Raw genomic sequence first — 20021 nt, 5'->3', positions numbered from 1 at the left:
AAGCAACTCTCCTCCAATTCTCCTGCTTCATTTTCTTTAATGTTCCTGAATCTTTTCACAAGCCAAGTGCTTATCTTTACCCAAAAGAGTCTGTTTTTGTCCAGTGTCAGGAGTTTCATGGGTTTTGATCAAAGACTGGGGTTTCCTGTTCTAATCTTCTAGTCTCAGAGAAGAGACTAGACTATCTCTGGGCTTATTTGCCAGTTTTAGAGGATGAGCTGAGAGTAAAGAGAAGGGCTGCACCCCTAGCTGAGGTAGGGGACAGTAGGCTGGGATTCTTTCCCACAGCATAGAGGGCTCTCCAAGATATCACCTGCCTGCATCCTTTCCTTAGGCCTATCCTATTACAACCTACCAGCCATAAAGAAGTCGGTCAATTCTCAGGCCACATCTGCTTTGTCGCCTCTTACCATGCTGCCCGTGCTGCTCCATCTGTCCAGGATGCTCATGTCATGCTCTTGACTTGGGAGGTGCTTGGGTTTTCACTTTTATGATAATTATTTAAACCATACACTTATGTTTTGTGTCCTTTTCTGTATAGGAATTATATTTCATGATGAAAATGGTTTAAAAAGTATCAATCTATAATAATTTTTATACATGCATTTTTTTCTGGAAGAATGAATGCGATGGCAAACTGTCAATGCAATATTTTCTTAATACAATTCTATATTTAAATAAAATTATTATTTTTCAATGCCTGAAAACTGAAAATCCTGGGCTGACCCCAGATAACTAGACATACTTCACAGGCCTGGCTCTGTCCAGAGAGACTTCGACACCCAGCTTTCTCCTTCCTGGACCACAGAAAACCATGCCTTGACCTGCTGCCTTCTACCCTCATTGCAGGCTGTCAATCACTCCTAAGGGTTTTAACCACAGGACCTAATCTTTGCCAGGTCTGGCTCTGCATATTCCAGCGGCCTTCTAAGGATCTCAAAGAGCAATAGGACTTTTAAAAAAATTCTTCAAATAAGCTCTTCAAACACAATTAGTTCTAACTCAATTTCTCTTAAAAAAAAAAAGTCACAGTTATTTTCAGTGGGAGATAGAGGTTTGAAAAGGAAGGAAGCTATTCCTGTTTGAGAATATCATAAAATGTATTTACTGAGCACTTTTGGTATATGTCAATGAATGAAGTAGTGCTCATGTCTCCTACCTTGGCTAGGTCAGCAGAAGTGTGAGCAAAGGCGAAGGAATCAGGTCTAGTAGCTAAGAGATAGCATTGGTGATTGAAGGTTAAGCAGCAAGTGGAATTGCACTGTTGATGGCACAGGCTCATCTGAATATGGCGGTGGGAACTCAGCAGAATCTAGGCCCTGGAAAGGCTTAGGGGAGAAGGGAACATGCATGCTAGCAAAGATCCTGTGGGAATCAATATAGGAGAGCAGGAACGAGGTATAAGAAAATAGAGCCAAACACAAGGACTGGTTGCGGCAAGGGGAACAATATCAGGGCTCAGGTACTGAAATCATAACTCATTTTTCCTCCCATTCATGGCGCAGAAAGCAGAGAAAGAAAATGTTTGTGCACTGCTTTGCTGTGACATTGATAGCTGGGATCCCTTTATCCAGGACCCATGTAGACCATAAGACCTTGGGCAGTCCTAGGAGAGCAGTTCATCTGCTCAGTGTCAAGTAGACTGAGCAGACTCTCCCACTCTGACCTTAATCTCAGTTACTTCAGAATAACATATCCCAATCACAGGGGAAAAGCACAGAAGCAACATGAACTTATAATACAGGACCCCACAAAACGCAGGGAACTCGTGATGCCTAAGTAGCACTAAAAGTGGGGTAGAGGTGAATATATGTGTAAGTGGATTGACTAAAAGTCTACCTAAGAATTAGATTTTATGTGTTTACTTTACGAAGACATCAAGCTTTTGATTTGTGTACTTTTCTATATGTATACTACATTTTGATAAAAAATAAACCCTACCTCTGCTCCCCAATTTTGGGCAAGTGTGCAAAGATCATTCACAGACCCTAGCAGAAATCTCAAAGTTTGTTCTTTTGGAGATGGTTTTGAAATTAGAGTTTTGACTGAGAGATTGAGGGATACCATTTACAGAGGTGGGAGACCATACTCAGAACCTGGAGGGTAAGTCAGTCTACATCCTGAGCATTGAGACACCCAGCCTTCTTCAACAACTTGGTTCCCAGATGTTGGTGGCCAGCCCTGTCTGGGAAAGACCAGCCTCAGGGAAAGATCTACAGTTACAGATAATGCATGGGCCAGGCAGAGTGTACCACAGACAACCCTACAATCATCAAAGCCCTTTCACAAGCACAGAGCTCCAGCACCCGGTATTCCTAGGTGGTTTCCCATCCACGTACTAATCAGGCCTAACCCTGCTTAGCTTCCAAGATCAGACGAGATCCGGCGTGTTCAGGATGGCATGGCCATAGACTCCACTGGGTTTTATTTCTTCACTCTTTAACATGCGCTGACAGCCAAAGAACACTTGAAAGATAGAGACTGAAGCAAAGAAATAGAAAAAGCAACACAGAGTAAAGAAAGGCATGAAGGGAGAAGGAAACAAAACAAATCATGAGTATCCTCAAGGAGATTCATTCATTCATTCATCCATCCTTTCACTCAACAAAGATCACTGGTGCCCCATGTGCCAAAAAACATGGTTCTAAGGCACTGAGAACACTGATATACAAAATAAGAGATACATGCCCTTATAAGCTGATATTCTAAATGGGGTGGGGTGAGAGAGTGGAATGGTACAGAAAACAATGAAGAATACACATAATAAATAAGTAAAATTAAATAGTGAGTTAGAAGGTGATAATTAGTTACAGAAGAGTCGAGCAGGAGAAAGGCAACCAGTAGTGCTGATGCTAGGGACAGACAGCATGTGTGGGCAGGTTGCAGTACTAAACACAGAGGCCAGAGCAGGCCTTACTGGGAAGATGCAAGTTGAGCAGTCTTGAAGGAAGAGCAGAAAGAATAGCTAAAACCAAGATCCTAAGGTGGGAGTAGGCCCAGAGAAGTCGAGAACACTGAGGAGGCTGGTGTGGCTGTAGCAGAGTGAACAGAGGTAGAGCAGTCGACAATAGGGAGGCAAGAAGGACAAGAAGTCATGTGGAGTCCTGCTGGCCATTACAAGGAGGCAGGCTTCTACTGTCAAATGCAAAGCCAATATGGAATTTTGACAGGAATGACATGATATGACATGTTTTAAAAGGATCATTCTGACTGCTATGCTGATATGTGAATATTTTATGTTGATAAGAGAATATGCTGAGATAAAGTTATGGCCACAAAATAAAATTTTATTGCTATAAAAAGAACAGCTAGAACATTCCTTGGGCATTAAAAGCATGATAGCAAAAAAAAAAAAAAACTACAACAGAAGAGTTGGAAGATAAAGCCGAGGAAATCTTCAAAGATCAAAAGACAAAATATGGGGAAAAAGACAATAATGTAGAGAATAGGAGAGAAAAGATAAGGACCAACATCTAAAAAAAAAAAAAACAATTTTAGACATAGAAAACAGAGACATTTGAGTGAAATTATCAAAGAAATTAATTTCAAAAAATTCCCTAACATAAACAGACACGAGTTTCCATACTGAAAGGGCCCAGAGCACCTGTCAAAATAGACAAGTGCTGGATTAAAAGAGACCAAGAGGACATGTCATTGTGAAATTTCAGGACACTGAAGGCAATCCTACAAGCATCTGGAGAAAAATGAAAAACCTAGGAAAATGAAATAACAGAAAAATAAAAGACCTAGAATCAGAGTGGCACCAGACATCTCCACAGACGTCACACAGGAAACCTAAAAGCGGTGCAGTTATATCCTCACTTCTGAGGAACAATGACCAGATAGAGAAAAGAGCAGCAGGCCCCAGAGAGAGCTCTTCAGGATGAAATAGATGTACTACTAGGAGATATATACAAATGGCAGCAGTTTGAATTAGTGATAGGTAGACAGAAAATCATGCAAATAAACAAAACGAGATTGTTAACTCCAAGGAAAACTAAAAGTTGTGCCAATAGGAAGTAAGTCATAATGTGTGGCTTGGTTTAGCATGAATAAGGTTTATGTAAATTCTATAAATACTATGTCAGCACTTAACATTGACCCAACTAAAATGACACAATTATATGGAGAAAATGGAAGAGCTGAAAGTATGTATAATGGGGGATGATGAGAGAACAGAGCAAAATCTACATCTTCTATTGAATAAAGTCAATTGATTAGGCCTAATACTAAAATATTGTGAAGTGGTAATATAAATACTTCATGTGGAGATATCAAAGTGAATACAAAAAGATTCAGCTGGAAGAACTGGTAGTTGACTCTTGAGGAGTGAGGGAGGAGGGGCTGCAGAGAACTACTGTTTCGTTCTGTTTTTTCTTGATTTTTATTATTTTTTTTTATGGTGACATTGGTTAATGAAACCCAGTGTTTCATCTGTACACTTTAACAGTAAGGCATATATATGTTTACACTGTGTTCACCTCCCATAGACTTCTGTCACCACATATTTGACCCCCTTTATTCTGTCTACCTCCTCCCCCTTCCCTCCCCCTATCCTCTGGTAACCACTAGTTTATAGTCCATGTCCATGAGTCTCTGTCTTGTTCCTTTGTTTCTTTTAGGATTATATCCCACATATAATTGATATCCTGTGATTTTCAACTTTTTCTAAGTTATTTAGCTTAGCACAAATATCTCGAGGTCCGTCCACGTTGTCACAAATGGCAGTATTTCATCTCTTCTTATGGCTGAGTAATATTCCATTGTATATATGTACCACGGCTTCTTTAGCCAGTCAACTATCATAGAACACTTCGGTTGCTTCCATATCCTGGCACTGTGAATAATGCTGCTGTGAACATTGGTACGCAAATATCTTTTGGGATATGGGTTTTCAAGTCTTTGGGGTAAATACCCAGTAGAGGGATTGCTGGATCATATGGTAGATCAATTCTTAGTTTTTTGAGGAACCTTCCTATTGTTTTCCATAGTGGCTGTACTGATTTGCAGTCCCACCAGCAGAGTATGAGGAGAACTTCTGGTTTTTTCTCTTTATTTATTTTTATTTTTAAGTTTATTGGGGTAACATTGGTCAATACAATTATATAATTTTCAGGTGTACATTATAATTTGACATCTATATATTCTATTGTATTTAAGAACAACTGGTTTTCATGGCAAGTCTGGTAGAACTATTTGACTTTAAAATAGCCTCTTTTCCTCTCCAATCCACTTAGGAGAGCGACAATTTTCTAAATTACTCATTTATTATTACTTATTACATTTGTTTAGCTAGTTCAGGCATGAATCTTTTTCTCTTAGGTTATGTTGCAAACTTCTGGAGCAAGTGAATGATTCCTTTTTGATAACTAGCAAAATGCTATGTCTATAGTAGGTGCCCAGAAAATGTTTCATGAGAGTAGAATATAAGGTGAATTGACAGGCAAATTAAAATAAATGTCTGGAGATAGGACCAAGGTTAAAGCTGTGTCTGATAATAGTTAAGACAAGCAGAGGACCTAACTTTATCAAGATAGAGCTGCTTTCAAAGCTCTGAGGTCCACTGTTTTGGTTAATGTTTAAGTTGACTTATTTTAATAAATAGATATCTTGCCCCCAAAGTACTTTAAGTATCAAGTTTCAGTGACCTGGGCTTTGGTAAGTAAACATAGGTCCATCCTGCCAACACCCTATGTGACTTTATAGACTTTGTGCCCGCCTTGTTTTTCCAGATTGCAAAGTCCTAATCTCTGCACCTTGGCAAATTAACTTTTTATTGCCAATGGATGAGATAAGACTCCCTGTCCCCTTGCCTGAGGCGGGATGCAAACACCTGGGAGAGCAATACAGTCGAAGACCATCTTGAGTCAATGTGCAGAATGAGCAGGTGTCCTTGATCTTGGCCCAACATCATTCCAAGGCTCTTCTGATCTCACTGTGGTTTCACTCTCCTTTGAATGGGGAAAACACTTGGCATCTTCTGATACCCCTAAAAAGGGGAAATCTGTGCTTTCAGCAAGTCCTCTGTCAGTAAGCTAAGTCTTAAAATGTCCAGATCACAGCTACAGGGAAAGGAGCCTGTGCCAATGTCCAGAGATTTGATGTACCCCAGCTCCTCATGGTCATTCCTCTCAGCCAGTGGGAGTCATCTCCTCAACTCTGCCAGGCCACACACCCTCCTAAAGTGTGTTGGTGATTCTGCTTCTGTCATTTTTCCAGTTGTAGGAGGATAGTGGTGGTGTGGGTGGTGGTCTTAGAGCAAATTCTGTGAGTAGTAATCCTAGAGAGATCCCTCTTGAAAGAGTAGCATCTTGGCCAAGAAACTGAGTCCTTCAGACTGGAGCATTTTTTAGTTGGCTCTTCTCAAGTTAGTGAGAGGAATGAAAGAATGGGGACATCAGCACCTCCAGTGTTCAGAAAACAAGAGAAAAGATATCCTGCCGGTCACTGGGTCATAAATTACACATTGCTACCTTCCCCTGGCCTTCAGAGAACCAAAGCATGCTTCCACTCTTGTCACAAACCTTTCTCATCTGTGGGGCTTGTTTTCATTTCTCACTGCCCACGAAAAGATCTTCACAAAGCTCCGTGCATTGTTATTGTGCTATTTCTGTGATGCTTTCTCAAGACCCTGGGGGTTACTGTTTTAGCTGGCGAATAATGGTGGACCAAGGAGGGTCTATACCTTCCAGGTGCCTCCCACATCCAGCCACTGGCACTGCCAGGTAGTCATCTCAGATGAGGAAATGCACTGGGAGGTGCAAGGGACCCCAGATCAGTGCTTCTCAGACTCTGACATGCAACAGACCCCTGAAAGTCTGGTTCAAATGCAGGTTCTGAATTCACAGGGCTAGGGCGGGCCCAGGACAGATTCTGCATTTCTAATAAGCTCCCAAGTGATGCCAATGTTGCTGGTCCACAGACCACACTTTAAAAAGCAAGGGGCAAGACTGAAGACAGGAAGTGTTATGAGGTGAGAACAGGGATCATGGAAAGAATGGAGCGAGAGCATGAAAAACAAGCTCCAGAGGGAGCTGGTCTGATGGTGCTCTAGCGGCATCATCTCATTTCACAGGCTTCCCTGCAAGGCCCTCCCAGGCAGGGGCAGGCCTCTGTGGCTACAATACGTGCTTTGATACAATGTGTTGGCTACAATAGGGGTGCTTTGGTACTTCCTGTTCCCCTTTTACCAGAGGACTGGAGCACACAGCCCCCCACACTCAGTTCATGCTGGAGAAGGGTCAGGGGCTGGAGACCTCCTCATACCCTCCCGTAGGCAGTTGCTAGGGAAGGGAACCCTGTCTTGGCTAGAGCCAAAAGCCATACTGGCTCTGGTCCTTGGCCCTGGGGCAGTTTTGCTAAGTAACAGCAGGTTCTTCAGGTCAGCTTCAGGGCTAACAGATGGGCTCTCTCCTCCTCAGCTTCTCCCCAGGCACAAGTCCCTGAAACCAAAGGAGTGACCTTCTTCACTTTCTTAACGAGCAGCTTCCACTTACTGGGTGCTTACTATGTGCCAGGCTGTGTGAAGCACCCTCTCACACTGTTTTAATTTTCACAATTACCCTGTGAGGTAGAAACTGGTTTGTTCTACCTTTATAAAGTAGGAAACTGAGGCTCCAGAGGTAATTTGCCCAATACCTTAAAACTAATAAGCAATCTATGCCCAATCTATGCCCTTCCTACCCTGGCACTAAACCATGACTGAATCATGCACCTGTGAGGTCAGGAGACTGTGGGACTGAATCTAGGAGAGAAGCCTCAGGATAGGAATTTAGATGAGAGAGCAAGGTAACTAAAGTGGCTTGATTTGGTTTATGTCCTTTGAAGACCAGCAGAAAGTCAATATTGTGACTGTCCCTCTACTAGCTTCCCTCATCACACCAGTCATAGGTTCTTCTGTGTCAGCTGGCAGAGACACTGTGTGGCCATGAGGGGACTTGCAGGTGGTTGTTACTGGGCTCACTAGCCTGAGGAGGTGGTAGCAGGCAGAGACTTGACTCACTAGGGAGCACCAATTCTGAGGAGTAGCTGGCCTCCCAGGCAGCTGACAGAGGAGTCATTTAGGAAAATGAATCAAATAGTACCAGCCCATCTATCTATATGACAAAGGAACGGTGCCCTGGGATGGAAATGCACTCTTGGCTTTGGTTCTTCATTTAATAAACCTAATTGACCACAAGCACAGTGCTAGACTTTGCGGGACTGTCAGATACTATGGGCCCTTAATGAAGATCAGCAGGTTGGGTATGTAAGTAACCAAGCAGTGGTGGGCACTGCAGTGAACGAGAGAATTTTGTTCAGCTGAAGATGCTTCACTATTTTGCTCTGGGTGGTTGTAGTCTCTCAGTAACAAAAAAAAATCTATTGACTTTTTTTAAAGAAAAGCCAAAGATCCTATGAACCTTTCCATTTGTAAAAACAAAATGTAGGCCAACATGCAGCCACTAGCTTGCAAACTATTCCTCGCTAACCAAATCCTATCTTTTCCTGTTGTACCTTCAGCACCTGACAATCCCTGGCAGAAAAAAGCAGTATGTGTCTGGCACACCAAGTGAAACTAATCCAGAGGCAATGGATCTGGAATCATTATCGTATGTAGAACAGCTGATGCAACCGGGGAGGATTTCTAGCCTTGGAAATGACTGAGGCATTACAGTTGTTACAAATAAGGAAACCCTCATAAAGCTAGGGCACGTGATTTTGCCAACCTTTTAAGGTCGGGGACAGAGGGGAGGAGGAAGCGGCTGCTTTTAAGTAAAATACACATTTGGCAATTGGCCTTTGTCCCCACTACTACTATCAATACCTTGCCCCATTTCTTTATTTGTCCAGCCCCTAAAGGCATTTGGCTTTCATACTTAATAGGGGAAATCAGGGTGTGCCCAAATTTGAGTCGCAAATATCCAACCTTTTACCTAAGACTCTTACCTAACTCAGGGTTTTCCTAAGGATTAAAATGAAATAGAATACTTCATGCGAGTGCTTGGCAAAACAGGCAAAGAGTTCAAGATTATAATAGAGGTTTAGATGTTTTCTATAAAGCACCAGAATATTTAATTATCAATGCATAGTTACAAGGAATCTGATGTGGACTTAATAATATCCCTGTAACAATTCCAACTGAAATAAAATTATAAACCTGAATGTTCCAAATAGAACAGCAAGGGCCATTCCTCACAGGACATCAAGAGGTGATTCCTGCTCCAGGAATATGACTTTTGTGGTCTCTGCTCTGAGAACCCTATGACTATATGCATAGCATAGCAAACTATGCTTATAATTCACATTAGAATATGGCTGATCTCTGTGGATATGGGAATATATACAAAATAGAGTTAAGTGGGGAATAAAAAGAAATTATAGAACTATACAATGGGACCTTGAGGTTTTTTTTTAAGATTATATATACACACACACATGCTTAGAACATTTCCGGACCGGTATATAAGAAACTTAGACAACCTTGGGGACCGGGCTGGGGGAGCAAATGTTTTTGCTCCCCAACCAAATGCTTACCTTTCACTCTATACCCTCCTGCTCCATTTTTCTCTCCCTCCTTACCAGCAGCATCATTACCATTATAAAAAGAACCAAGTAATTTGGTTTGGCCCAAACCTTCCGGTTTGAGCTTTGCTTTGCAAACACTGCCCAGGAAAAAGCTTTATACATTTCCTCATATTTTCACTGCCAAGGCCCAAAAATTTTACTTAGACTATTGGACTCCTGAGCCTACCCTCCCATTAACAAATGTACCTAACTTTGGAAGCTTTCAAGTCACCCTCTCTGTCCCTCATTTCTTGAGTCATAGTGTTTTTTTCCATGTGCACTCTGTAGGTGACCTCATCCAGCCTCATGGTTCTGATATTGTCTGAACACTGACTCCCAAATTTCTACATCCAGCCTAGACTCCCTTCCTGAACTGAGCCTGTGCAATACAATTGCCTAGTCAATAGCTCCATTTGGATGTCAAGTAGGTATCTAGAATTTAACACACCTAAAGCTTAACTCATTTTCCTCAGTAAACTTGCTCTACCCTCAGGCCTCCAAATCTCAGCTGATAGCACTTCCAGGTTTCTAATCACCCAAGTCCACAACCTCAGAGTAAAAGAATGCCTGTCTGATCTACATTGTCAGTTTTCTAAAAATAAAGGTAGTCCTAGGTACTAGGATCAAAGATATCATATAATCATTAAAATGTTTTCTGAAATATGTTTAAAGTTAACTCAATTTAAGTGTAGGATTTAGGTTTTGACATTTTAATTTCTTTTGAACATAAGTCACTTTTTGCAAGCTAGGGAACAGAATCAAAATAAGGCAGTCTAGTCCTCTAGGATCCAGGCCAAGTCTTGAGATCTTCAGCAGAATGATGTAACACAAGGCACTAACAACGGGGTTATAGAGTCTCAATAACAACTACTTATCTACACTTTTCCTTAGGAAATAGCCAAAAGTCTGATCCTTAAAGGCATGATATACAGAACATCTTGACCCAAATTACATACTGGCCAACCTACTGTGAACCAGATCAGAGCTGGTCTAGGACTGGTGAACAGAGAAAGTGCTTGTATTTTGAAAACTTGCTCTAAGGTTTAAAAAATTCCTGGTTGCTATTAATAAGAAAGCGAGTAAAAAATATTGCAGATGCACCAATATTTGATTTTGCCAAGGTCTTCCACTAGAACAAGAAGAGATGAGTATAGGGGATACGATATTTTCAAAATAAATTACTTAGTAATAAGAAATTGACATACCGCATTTTTCCATTTGCCACAAGAACTGACAACAAAGACTATTTAAAAGTAACACTCAACTCTAAAAAAGGTGGTGGCAACACCTCTCGCTACAGAATAACCTCCCACTTTTCTATACAATTAACACTGCTATTATTCCATGATACAGGTTCATGTGGAAAAACTTGTCAGGAGCTTTAGCTAGAGCCAGGAAATGAGAAATAGAACATGTACTAATTAGCTAATTGTAAGCTCAGTTAACATCTTTAGGATGGATCCATAAAACCTGGCCGTTGTTTTGTTAAACATCTGCAAACTGCAGAATTCCTTAGCCCTTATCCATAGTTTCTGCTCAAGGTCTTAAAGCTGGGCTCAGTCCCATCTGACTCTTCTCAGGGCTGAGATGAGCGCTAGTCATCAAAGTCTGGAATGTCATCGTACGAGTAACCCCGGTAGCCTTTGGATGCATAGTAGGCGATGCGCAGGTGGTAAAATCCTGGCAGGAACACCAGGATGCCAATGATCAGGACAGGAACGGCCCGGTCTGCCCCCTGGTGGCAGAAAGAGGCAAACGCATTAGTACCATGCAAGTTATGAATTTTAAAATAAAGATATGGGTCCAATCTATAGATCAGTATCTTATAGTTTTTTTGGGGGGGGGATAGAGGTTTTTCTTTGGGTAATACACTACCAAGTGAAAAGATTTATCTCTTTTTCTCCTGATTATCAATTGTAGAAAAACTGCAGAGTACTAAAATGATCTCTATGTTCATCTACAGATATTTTGGCTTATATTCTTCTGCTCCTTCTTCAATGTTTTTAGTTGTGAACATCTCTGTGCCTTGTTTTTCTCTTATTATAACAAGCTATTGCCAAATTACTAAAAGCTCTTCACTGAGGGGTGGGGGGGGGAGAAATGGGTGAAGTGCTCAAAGGGTTCAAAATTCCAGTTATAAAATAACTAAGTCCTGGAGATGTAATGTACAGCATTGTGATATAGATCTTCAAAGTTCTCATCACATAAAAAAATGTATAACTATGTGTGGTGATCGATGTTAACTAGACTTACTGAGGTGGTCATTTCAAAATATATACAAATAGTGAATCATGTTGTACACCTGAAACTAATATGTTATATGTCCACTATTAGTTTATAACATTCCACTGTTAATGAATGTACCACAATTTTACTTAACCACCACCCACCCCTACCTTAACTGTTAGATACTTTGGTTGTCTCTCACTTTTTGTGACTATACAGGATACCAAAATAAATTACAGTGTTTTTATTGGCCATTCAGATTATTTCCTTAGTGTATATTCCCATGAGCCAATTCATAGCTCAACGAGGGAGGAATGGGAGTTAATCTCTTTATCAGTAGGGCTTCAGCTTTTAGGAGAATTCCATGAGGGCAGGGACTTTGTTCATCCCTGCATTCCTAGCCATGCCCAACATATAACAGAGGCTCAATAAATGTGCTGCATGAATGGATTCACTTTCCCAAAACTACTCTTAGTTTTTCAGGTACAGTTTTAAATGTTTACACAGTTAAATTTATCTTTCTTTTCCTTTGTGATTTTTCCCACTGTTTTTAAGCTTAGGAAGATTTCCCTCATCCAAAGATTTAAACCCAATCTAAAAATCTCCTTCTCCTTTGTCTCTTAGAGGGGGTGGAAAGGGATTGGCATGCTCTATAGGCCTTCCCAGGCACTAGAAGAGGCTGAGACCCAGGGTGTCCCTGGCCAAAGGCAGGTGCAAAGGTGATAACTGTCATGACGCCTCGCACATATCCTCTACTCTGGAAGCTGTTAGAATCCGACAGGCATGCAGATGGACTGCCCTTGCCCAATGAGCTTGATGAGCATCCCTTGGTCTCCAAATCACAGGACTGAAAGACCAACTGCCTCTTTCCACCTCCACTAGCCTCTGGCTGCACAGCCAGGTCCTGCTTTATGACAGGCCTACTAGAGGCCAAGGGACCATGCTGCCTCTAGCTCCTTGATGGGCTAGAGGTAACTTGTGTCTTCTAACCCCTTAAGAAACACAGGTATTGTAAGGAATGAACTGGTCACTGTATCCTGTATCAGTTATGGTTCCAAGAAAAGCAAGTATCACTTTTGGCTGCATTAAAAGAAGCATCATGTATTTAAAAAAAAACAAAACTCCTTTTAACAGGGCTATTTACACGACGTATACTGAGAGATTATCTAATCAATGTAATTTTGGCTGCTTCATTCACAGAAACAGAAGTATTTACCTCATATGGTTATAGTGAAAACTAAATGAGGTAATACATATAAAACAAGTGGCCCCAGCTGGCACACAATGACTCAATAAACATGAGCTTAAACTTAAGGAGAGACTTTGAAGATGCTCCCTCAGGCCAAAGATGAACTAGTTGAACATCAAAAAGAATACTACAACTCTTATAATTGGACATACTTGGTGCTATTTCTGTTATATTATTTTACATTTTCTACTCTTCTGCTTCTTTCTTTTGCAGGATTTTGACTATATATCCCTAATTCGATATATCCTAAGGATTCAAAGAATTGCAAAGAAAACTTACAACGCATTCAGCCTTGCTATACTTAGATTAATACTGCCACCATTATTGTGAAGTTATATGTATAATACAGAATAAGGCAAGTAAGGGATTGGCATGCTCTATAGGATAGATATCACTAAGATAGACATACATATATAAAATCAATTAGGTTCAAACTCTAATCTTAAATTTGCATTGGAAATATGTGTATATCTATATGATATATATATCTATATATTATGTTCTCTTGTTTTCTAAAGGATATCTATATCCTGATTCTGTCACTGAAAAGGCCTAGAAACAATGAAAATCAACAGCAACGATCACCATTAATGCCCAGTTTCTGATCTCTAAGGCTACTTCTCAGGAAACCAGGGTCCTTAGAGATATGGCTATTTATAAATTGCGGGGCAAGAAATGTGTAACTGGCATAATATGCTGCACCAGAAAACAAGAAAGCTATCAAAGGCTTCCTGGGTCCGTTTAAAAAACACAGACTTAAGTTGAAAGGGCTCCTACTGACCAAATTTGGGACAATTTATATGTTAAAAAGAATAAATAATGCAATTAGTTGAAAAACATATGTAAAAAATGATGAGTTTATAATGATACTAATAATTCTTTGGTCATCTGTTGAGGTTGTTAGGTGTACTGTTATAAAAGTTAATAAAGAGAAATAATCAATTTTTTCTACCTTCATCATACATGCTGTATTTCAGGATAATCAAACAGCAGATTTGAGAAAGCCCTTTACAGAAGAACTTCAGCTGATAAATGCAGTAAATGATAAAACTAGATTACTAGGTGCAAAGGGTGATGGGGCAGTTTACAATAAATTAGGCTTAAGATATCTGAACTAAGTAATCAATCTTAATGTCGACTAAAAATTAGGAAAACTATTATGTGCCTCTTAATGTAATGCTATAGCAATGTTCTCAAAACGTGGTCCTTGGACCACCAGCATTATGTGCGAACTTGTTAGAAACGCAAATTCTCACGCCTCACCCTAGACCTACAGAATCAGAATCTCTAGGAGTAGGGCCAAGGAATCTCTGTGTTAACAAGTCGGCCAGGTAATTCTGATTGACATTCAAGTTTGAGAACCAATGTGCAATATTAAATACATAGCAACTCTTATGATATATTCCTATTTCATAACTTAACTAAATCCAAATTTAAACAAGTCCCTAAATCTAACAGTTTACAAGAAATATGAGGAATAGAACAAGGCAAACGATGTTGAGATAGCACCTCTAGATTTATATAAAAACTGTTAGAGATGCATACTGAAGATGCACACTTAAGAACTTATCAGCAAAATTTATCCTGGCATTTTGCTTTAATATATAGGAAAAAAGTTGGGAAGATATATGAAACAAAACGCTTATAACTATTGATACTGGGTGGTGGAGACACAGGGATTCATTATATTACTCCATCTATTTCTGTTTTGTTTGAAACGTGAAAAAATCCCAAACAAAAACAAAACCTATCAGTGATTTTCTTAACATCTTTACCCTTACCTATAAAGCAGTTTTATAAACCACACAAAGTGATATTTGTTGCATGTGGATCTCACTTCCACTCTTAATTTTTACAATATCATTCATTAATAGACTCCTTACTATACCCCTGGGATTTATAGTGCACGCTACAATGAAAGTTAACCAAAGGCACAGTCTTGAAGTTAGGTGTTCAAATTTAGATTGCACCTTAAGTATCTGGTGGCCATATGAGAGTTTTAAATAGTTAAGAACCTAAGGCAAATTAGATATACTTCTTAAAAGCCATATGTAGCTATTTTATTGTAACAGTGCTACTACTGCCAATTCCAATGATAACCCCCACAGTTTTAGTTCTTGGCTGTGTTCCTTCTGCATCTCTTGGCCTGGTATGTTGAAGAATGGAAATGAATTATGATCAATAGTAGTTCAGAACAACTTAGATGCTGTGTTTATGTGTCTGTATGTAGCCCAAGAACCATCAAACACTTTAGATTCCTAAGGTTTCATTTTGAAGTTCAATAGAAACTACAACCAAACTCAATATAAGAATCTGATTCATGAGCCAAAAGTCCTGGCTTGGTCAGTAGCCCAGACCTTCACAAGCTTCACTGCTTCTCTCCAAACACTAACTAGTATGTCTGCAGTACTACAAAGCTACAAATCAGCATTCTACTTTAGTTACTGCCTTTGTCAGTCAGAAGTCTTGGATCCCTGGCTCAGCTTTGCTGTTCCAAATAACAGCAGGAAAATTGCTCGACATCTCAGAGGGAAAATTTGCTGACTTGTCACCACCTACCTCAGAAGAACTGTGAGAGAAGTTTGTTGTTCAAAGGAAGAAAACACGTTTTGTCATTAGAGAACAAAATCTTTAAAAAAAACAAAACAAAACAAAACCCTTTCTTCTTTGTGCTGGAATCTGCTGTACAAGATATGAATATAAAACAATTTAAAGACCTCATGGCACACTCCCACGAACCCTTCAGCTTACCCCTTTGCTGATGTAGCCCGCAAGCAGGAGGGAGCCTATGATAATGAGAAAGGCGCCAATCAAAAACAGCACTGTAGCAAGTGCAATGGCCTTATAGGGGATCTTAGGCGGGCTTTTCTTAAACTGGAAGAGAAACAAACAAAAAAAAACAAGGAAGAACATTATGCAAATACCAGGGTTCAAACACTTTAAAGCAGGGAGGACAATAAGAAACAATCTGGAAGCTTTGTGTGTCTTGAAGTAAGTCCTACCCAGTGCAGCTCTGGGAGAGAAGGGAAAGGGACAGGCAGAAGATGAAGCTCTACTTATTGCTCTACCAGTCACTCAAAGGAGTCCCAGGAGAATGTTATTCTTTCTAGCTCTAGTCTCATTCCAAAGACTGTAAGAAACTACTTTCTTACAAAAACAAAAAACACTTTATGGTCATTCATTGATTAGGCATGTATTTATTAAGTGTCTGGCATTTGGAAGGTTGTGCTAACCTACAGGGATATTCAAGAGTGAACATCATGCTCTGGAGAAGTAAAGAAAGTAAGTGATTTCTGGCTTTCAAAGTTAAGTTAGTATATAGTCAAAGGATTTAGAACCAGCTTCTCCTAAAGCATTAGTTGTCTACCCCACGGAGCAAGTAATCTGCCTTAACAAGTTCAATTCAAGGTTATGATTCAGGTTAACCTTAACAAGTTCAATTCAAGGTTATGATTCAAGGTTATGATTTCTAAGACGTGGCTCATGGTTTTATCTGACCTAACTGGCTGGAAGCTTCCCAAATGCACTTAAAAAAAAATCTCTCTCCTTCAAGTAAGGGTCCAAAGAGTATAAAGAACAATTGATTTGTTTATAATTAAAAGGATAGCTTCCTGAGACTTCCTCCTTGACCCTGGTTTCACCTAAAATATTCTATTCTATGAAGTGAGCAAAAGGAGATGCTATGCCATTAAGCATTTTACAAAAAAAAAAATGATAAGGGTAGGATACAAACTTAATATTCTCTGTTTTACTTACTGTTTGCCACAAAGAATACCTTTAATAAATTGGATCTCAGGACATCAGGAAAGAAGGAAGATTTCCACAAGCTGTTGGCTTTAGCAGTTAGTTTCTCCCTTAAAAGATGAACTGGCTTTGACTAAAGTGTAAACCAATGAGGCAGTCCTTAAAAAAATTCTACTTAACAAAACACAACCTGATTATTTTCTAGATAAACTAAATAAAATTTGCAATTACCGGGCTATGGCATTATAACTTAAAATTCTTACAAATGGACAATATTTATATTGGTTTGAAACTGCTCTGCCAGGGTTCCTCCTTCTGCAGGATATAGTTGAAAGGGTCTCAGAGCTAAGTTTCTTTCTTGCTGCTCCCACTAATCCCCAGCGACAGTTAACAAAACCTCCACCTGGAAGGTATTCCTGCTAACTCATCAGAAACAGAGCCAGCCAGTCTCATAAGCTCTCTTCTGCATTTACCTGAAGGTCAATGTAGCCATCGTCTGTGCTGGAAAGCCTTGAGTATTTCACTTTGCTACTAGGGATTCCAGTAGCCAGGTTGGTACGAGATGGCATCATAACACACTGACACGGCTACAGTCTGAAAACAAAAAAAACACTGTTATTGTCTGCAAGCAACAATGTTTTATAACCAATGAATTCAGGCCTCTCAGGTGCTGCGTATTAGGGTTCTGGGCTGTGATGACACACTAGAAACTGGCAATATAGGCTCCACTGCTTTTAGAACCTGATATTCTTTTAACAAAGTGAAAAGACTCACTTTCCCTCATTAGATATCTACTCTGGTTTGTCCTGATAGCATGAGAGTCAAGACACTGGCCAAGAACCAGAACTCATGTTTACCTTGCCACCAACGTTCCCCTGCCTCCTAATTTTTCCAAAGTCACAAAGGCTGGAAGAGTGGCAACTTAAATTCAAATCCATTGGACACCAAAGTCCACACTTTCAACCATCTGTTATAGTATCATTTGTCTCCTGTCCCTGCTTCAGAAAAAAGCAAGAGGAGCGTATACTCAAGTGATCTTATTTTCCAGAGGGAAGTGAGGGTGGAAACAATACACTCACCTCAACAATTTGCCTATTTCCCTGTGATGGATGTCATCCTTTTAATGCAAAGGACTTGTAAAGCTTGTTGTAAACTTGGATAAGCTACTGGCTATCAGTACAGTACCAATGTATTCTGATTTGCCTGCCTCTCTGCCCCACCCAAACAGTGAAACTAGTGATTTCATTTTCCATGACTTCTATAACTACGTTTTAAAAAAAATCATTGCTATTTTGTCACTAGTTTGATAAAGAACAATGACATTTAAGTTGAAATACATTTGTGCATTTTTCCTCCATACAATCAGTTATATAAATAAATCTATTTTAACTGTGAAGGTATTTCATTTCTAAATGTGAAACATCTTTTAAAAGAGGAAACTGATTATTTCAATAAGGGCAACATAAAAAAACGCATTGGTCTTTTAGTATGACATTTTACAAATAATCATTATAATAACAGCAATTAATAATTACCTAGTGTTGGTTAGGTGCCAGGTGCTTTATATGTACTTAATCCTGAATATTAATGTGTTTTAAGTGGCCTACATTCAACTAGAATAATTAGCATCATGAATGAACTGGTGCTAAAAGCTCATGCCACTTTTTAGTAATTACATACTGGTGCAGAAATCAAGTATTGAAAAAAGTGTATGCTAACTCATGCTTTCCTGAAAAGTGTTAAAGAATAAAGTTCAACCAAGTAAATCTGAAGCTCTAATTGGCTTTATTATTCGATTCATGAATCAGGCAGCATCCCACCTAGCAACTGAATGGGAGCTTTGATGAGTTGTACAAAAAAAGGTTTTTGTAGGCAGAAAAGGGGGTTGAAACTACAATAAGGTTAGTTATTAGGTTTTGGTCTGGTGACACGGCTTAGCAAAAAGTGACTGCATTTTGCCCTGTTCTTTATTTTTTTTAACAAAGGGTTGGGTCAAACTGCCTCAAATACTAGGTTTTTAAGTGTTGCGATCCCGATTAAGTGATAATCTAACTTGAATTCTATGAAACTTAAGGTCCAAACTACCTATATGTGGGGGTTTTGAGGGCATTTAATCACCTCTGATTTGTATTAGTCTTTCTTTTTTTTAAAGTTTACCTACTCTGCCATTAACTGTTCATACACCCACATCAAAATATAAAAAGCGCAGAGTATGAGGGAGAGGGAGAGGCAAATGCTTATCGGTGGCAGAGTAAAAATGCTAAAAGAGAGAAAAGGAAAAACGTAAATCGATGTTTTCAAAGTACCAGTCCAAGTTCCCAACAGGCTCCACCCAACCTCCAAATTCCCTCAGCATCTGAATGTTGCAAGAACTTAAAACGCATCGGCATCACTTAGCACAATAGCTCAGTGCCTGGCACTAAGCGCCTGCACACACACTACTTTCCAGTCTCCAGACCTCACCAGGAAGAGAAATAAGAACCGAGGCGAATTTAGACGGAAAACAAACAAAACCAATTTCTGGAAAGAGGCCAGCCGAGGCGGGCGAACGCTGCACACCGAGGACTCGGGGCTTGATTTTGGCGACGAGTGCCGTCTCCGCCACGCTGAGTCTGAAGGGACGCTTCCGCGCCAGTCCCGTCGTACGCACGCCTTACCGGAGGGCCGCGCCAGGTTGCCTGCGCGCCAACAGCTCGCTCACGGTTGGCAAAAGGGACGCCCGAGCCTTCATGGTATGCGTCACCTAACTGCCGCCCCGCCCCAACAAGCTCAGCGCCGGAAACCGGCGCTCCGGAAGTGACGTCACCGGGAGCGACGTTTTCTCATCCGGCTCTCCCGAAACGTCCCGTTTCAGCCCTACGCTAACGCGGGCGGCCTTAAAAATCTGGGCCTTCGGGAGGCGCCGATGGAGTTATGCCCGTGAGGTTTACAGAGGCAGCGGAGCTGGGCTTGCTGCCAACCATCTCTGCAGGGGCAGGACTCAAGGGTGCTCGCCCGCCTGGGTCAGTCATGCCCAGGGCGAACGGGCTACATAGCTTTCCTTGACCCCTCAGGCAATGTAGGGAGCTCAGTGGTACCCCAAGGAGGCGGAAGCCAAGCTCGTCGGAGCTTCCTGAAGACCAGAGCTGCCAGGTCTACTGCTCAGCGCACTGAGCCTCTCACGGAGGCTTGCCAAGGTCTCTGTTATGCCACTACTACTCTTGAGTAGCCCCACATTCTTGTGCTTGTTTCCCTCTCATCAGGCCTTGCCAACGTA

General features: G+C 40.6%; 1 protein-coding gene and 1 pseudogene across 4 annotated transcripts; both read right to left on the bottom strand.

The window, feature by feature from the left end:
- Positions 1 to 2294: 2294 nt before the first annotated feature.
- Positions 2295 to 2413, bottom strand: LOC120604190 (uncharacterized; annotated as a pseudogene).
- A 7822-nt stretch (positions 2414 to 10235) lies between these two features.
- TMEM230 (transmembrane protein 230) lies at positions 10236 to 19570 on the bottom strand. Of its 4 annotated transcripts, XM_039863781.1 has the most exons (5): positions 19423 to 19570; positions 17239 to 17359; positions 16797 to 16875; positions 15773 to 15895; positions 10236 to 11281 (listed from the first exon to the last, which is right to left on the bottom strand). In XM_039863781.1, exons 2-5 carry the CDS (start codon positions 17256 to 17258, stop codon positions 11141 to 11143), a joined length of 363 nt encoding a protein of 120 aa, XP_039719715.1. In that variant the 5' UTR covers positions 17259 to 17359; positions 19423 to 19570; the 3' UTR covers positions 10236 to 11140. The 4 variants fall into 4 exon arrangements, with proteins under 4 accessions (XP_039719715.1, XP_039719712.1, XP_039719713.1 ...); XM_039863778.1 differs by lacking the exon at positions 16797 to 16875 and having other exon boundaries at positions 19423 to 19569; XM_039863779.1 differs by lacking the exon at positions 16797 to 16875 and having other exon boundaries at positions 19325 to 19527.
- Positions 19571 to 20021: the final 451 nt, after the last annotated feature.

The sequence above is a fragment of the Pteropus medius genome, unplaced genomic scaffold, assembly GCF_902729225.1.
Source record: "Pteropus medius unplaced genomic scaffold, Ma_sr-lr_union100, whole genome shotgun sequence".
Classification (NCBI taxonomy): Eukaryota; Metazoa; Chordata; class Mammalia; order Chiroptera; family Pteropodidae; genus Pteropus; species Pteropus medius.
This window is presented reverse-complemented; position numbering and strand designations above follow the sequence as displayed.

What these genes read in the sequence shown, in the direction of transcription:
- TMEM230 (XM_039863781.1), bottom strand. Translation starts at nt 17,258, where the DNA reads ATGGCTACATTGACCTTCAG. An exon ending in ATGGCTACATTGACCTTCAG is followed by an intron (nt 16,876 to 17,238) that starts GTAAATGCAGAA and finishes TCATCTTTTAAG; the next exon opens with GGAGAAACTAACTGCTAAAG. An exon ending in CGGGCTACATCAGCAAAGGG is followed by an intron (nt 11,282 to 15,772) that starts GTAAGCTGAAGG and finishes TTCTGCCACCAG; the next exon opens with GGGGCAGACCGGGCCGTTCC.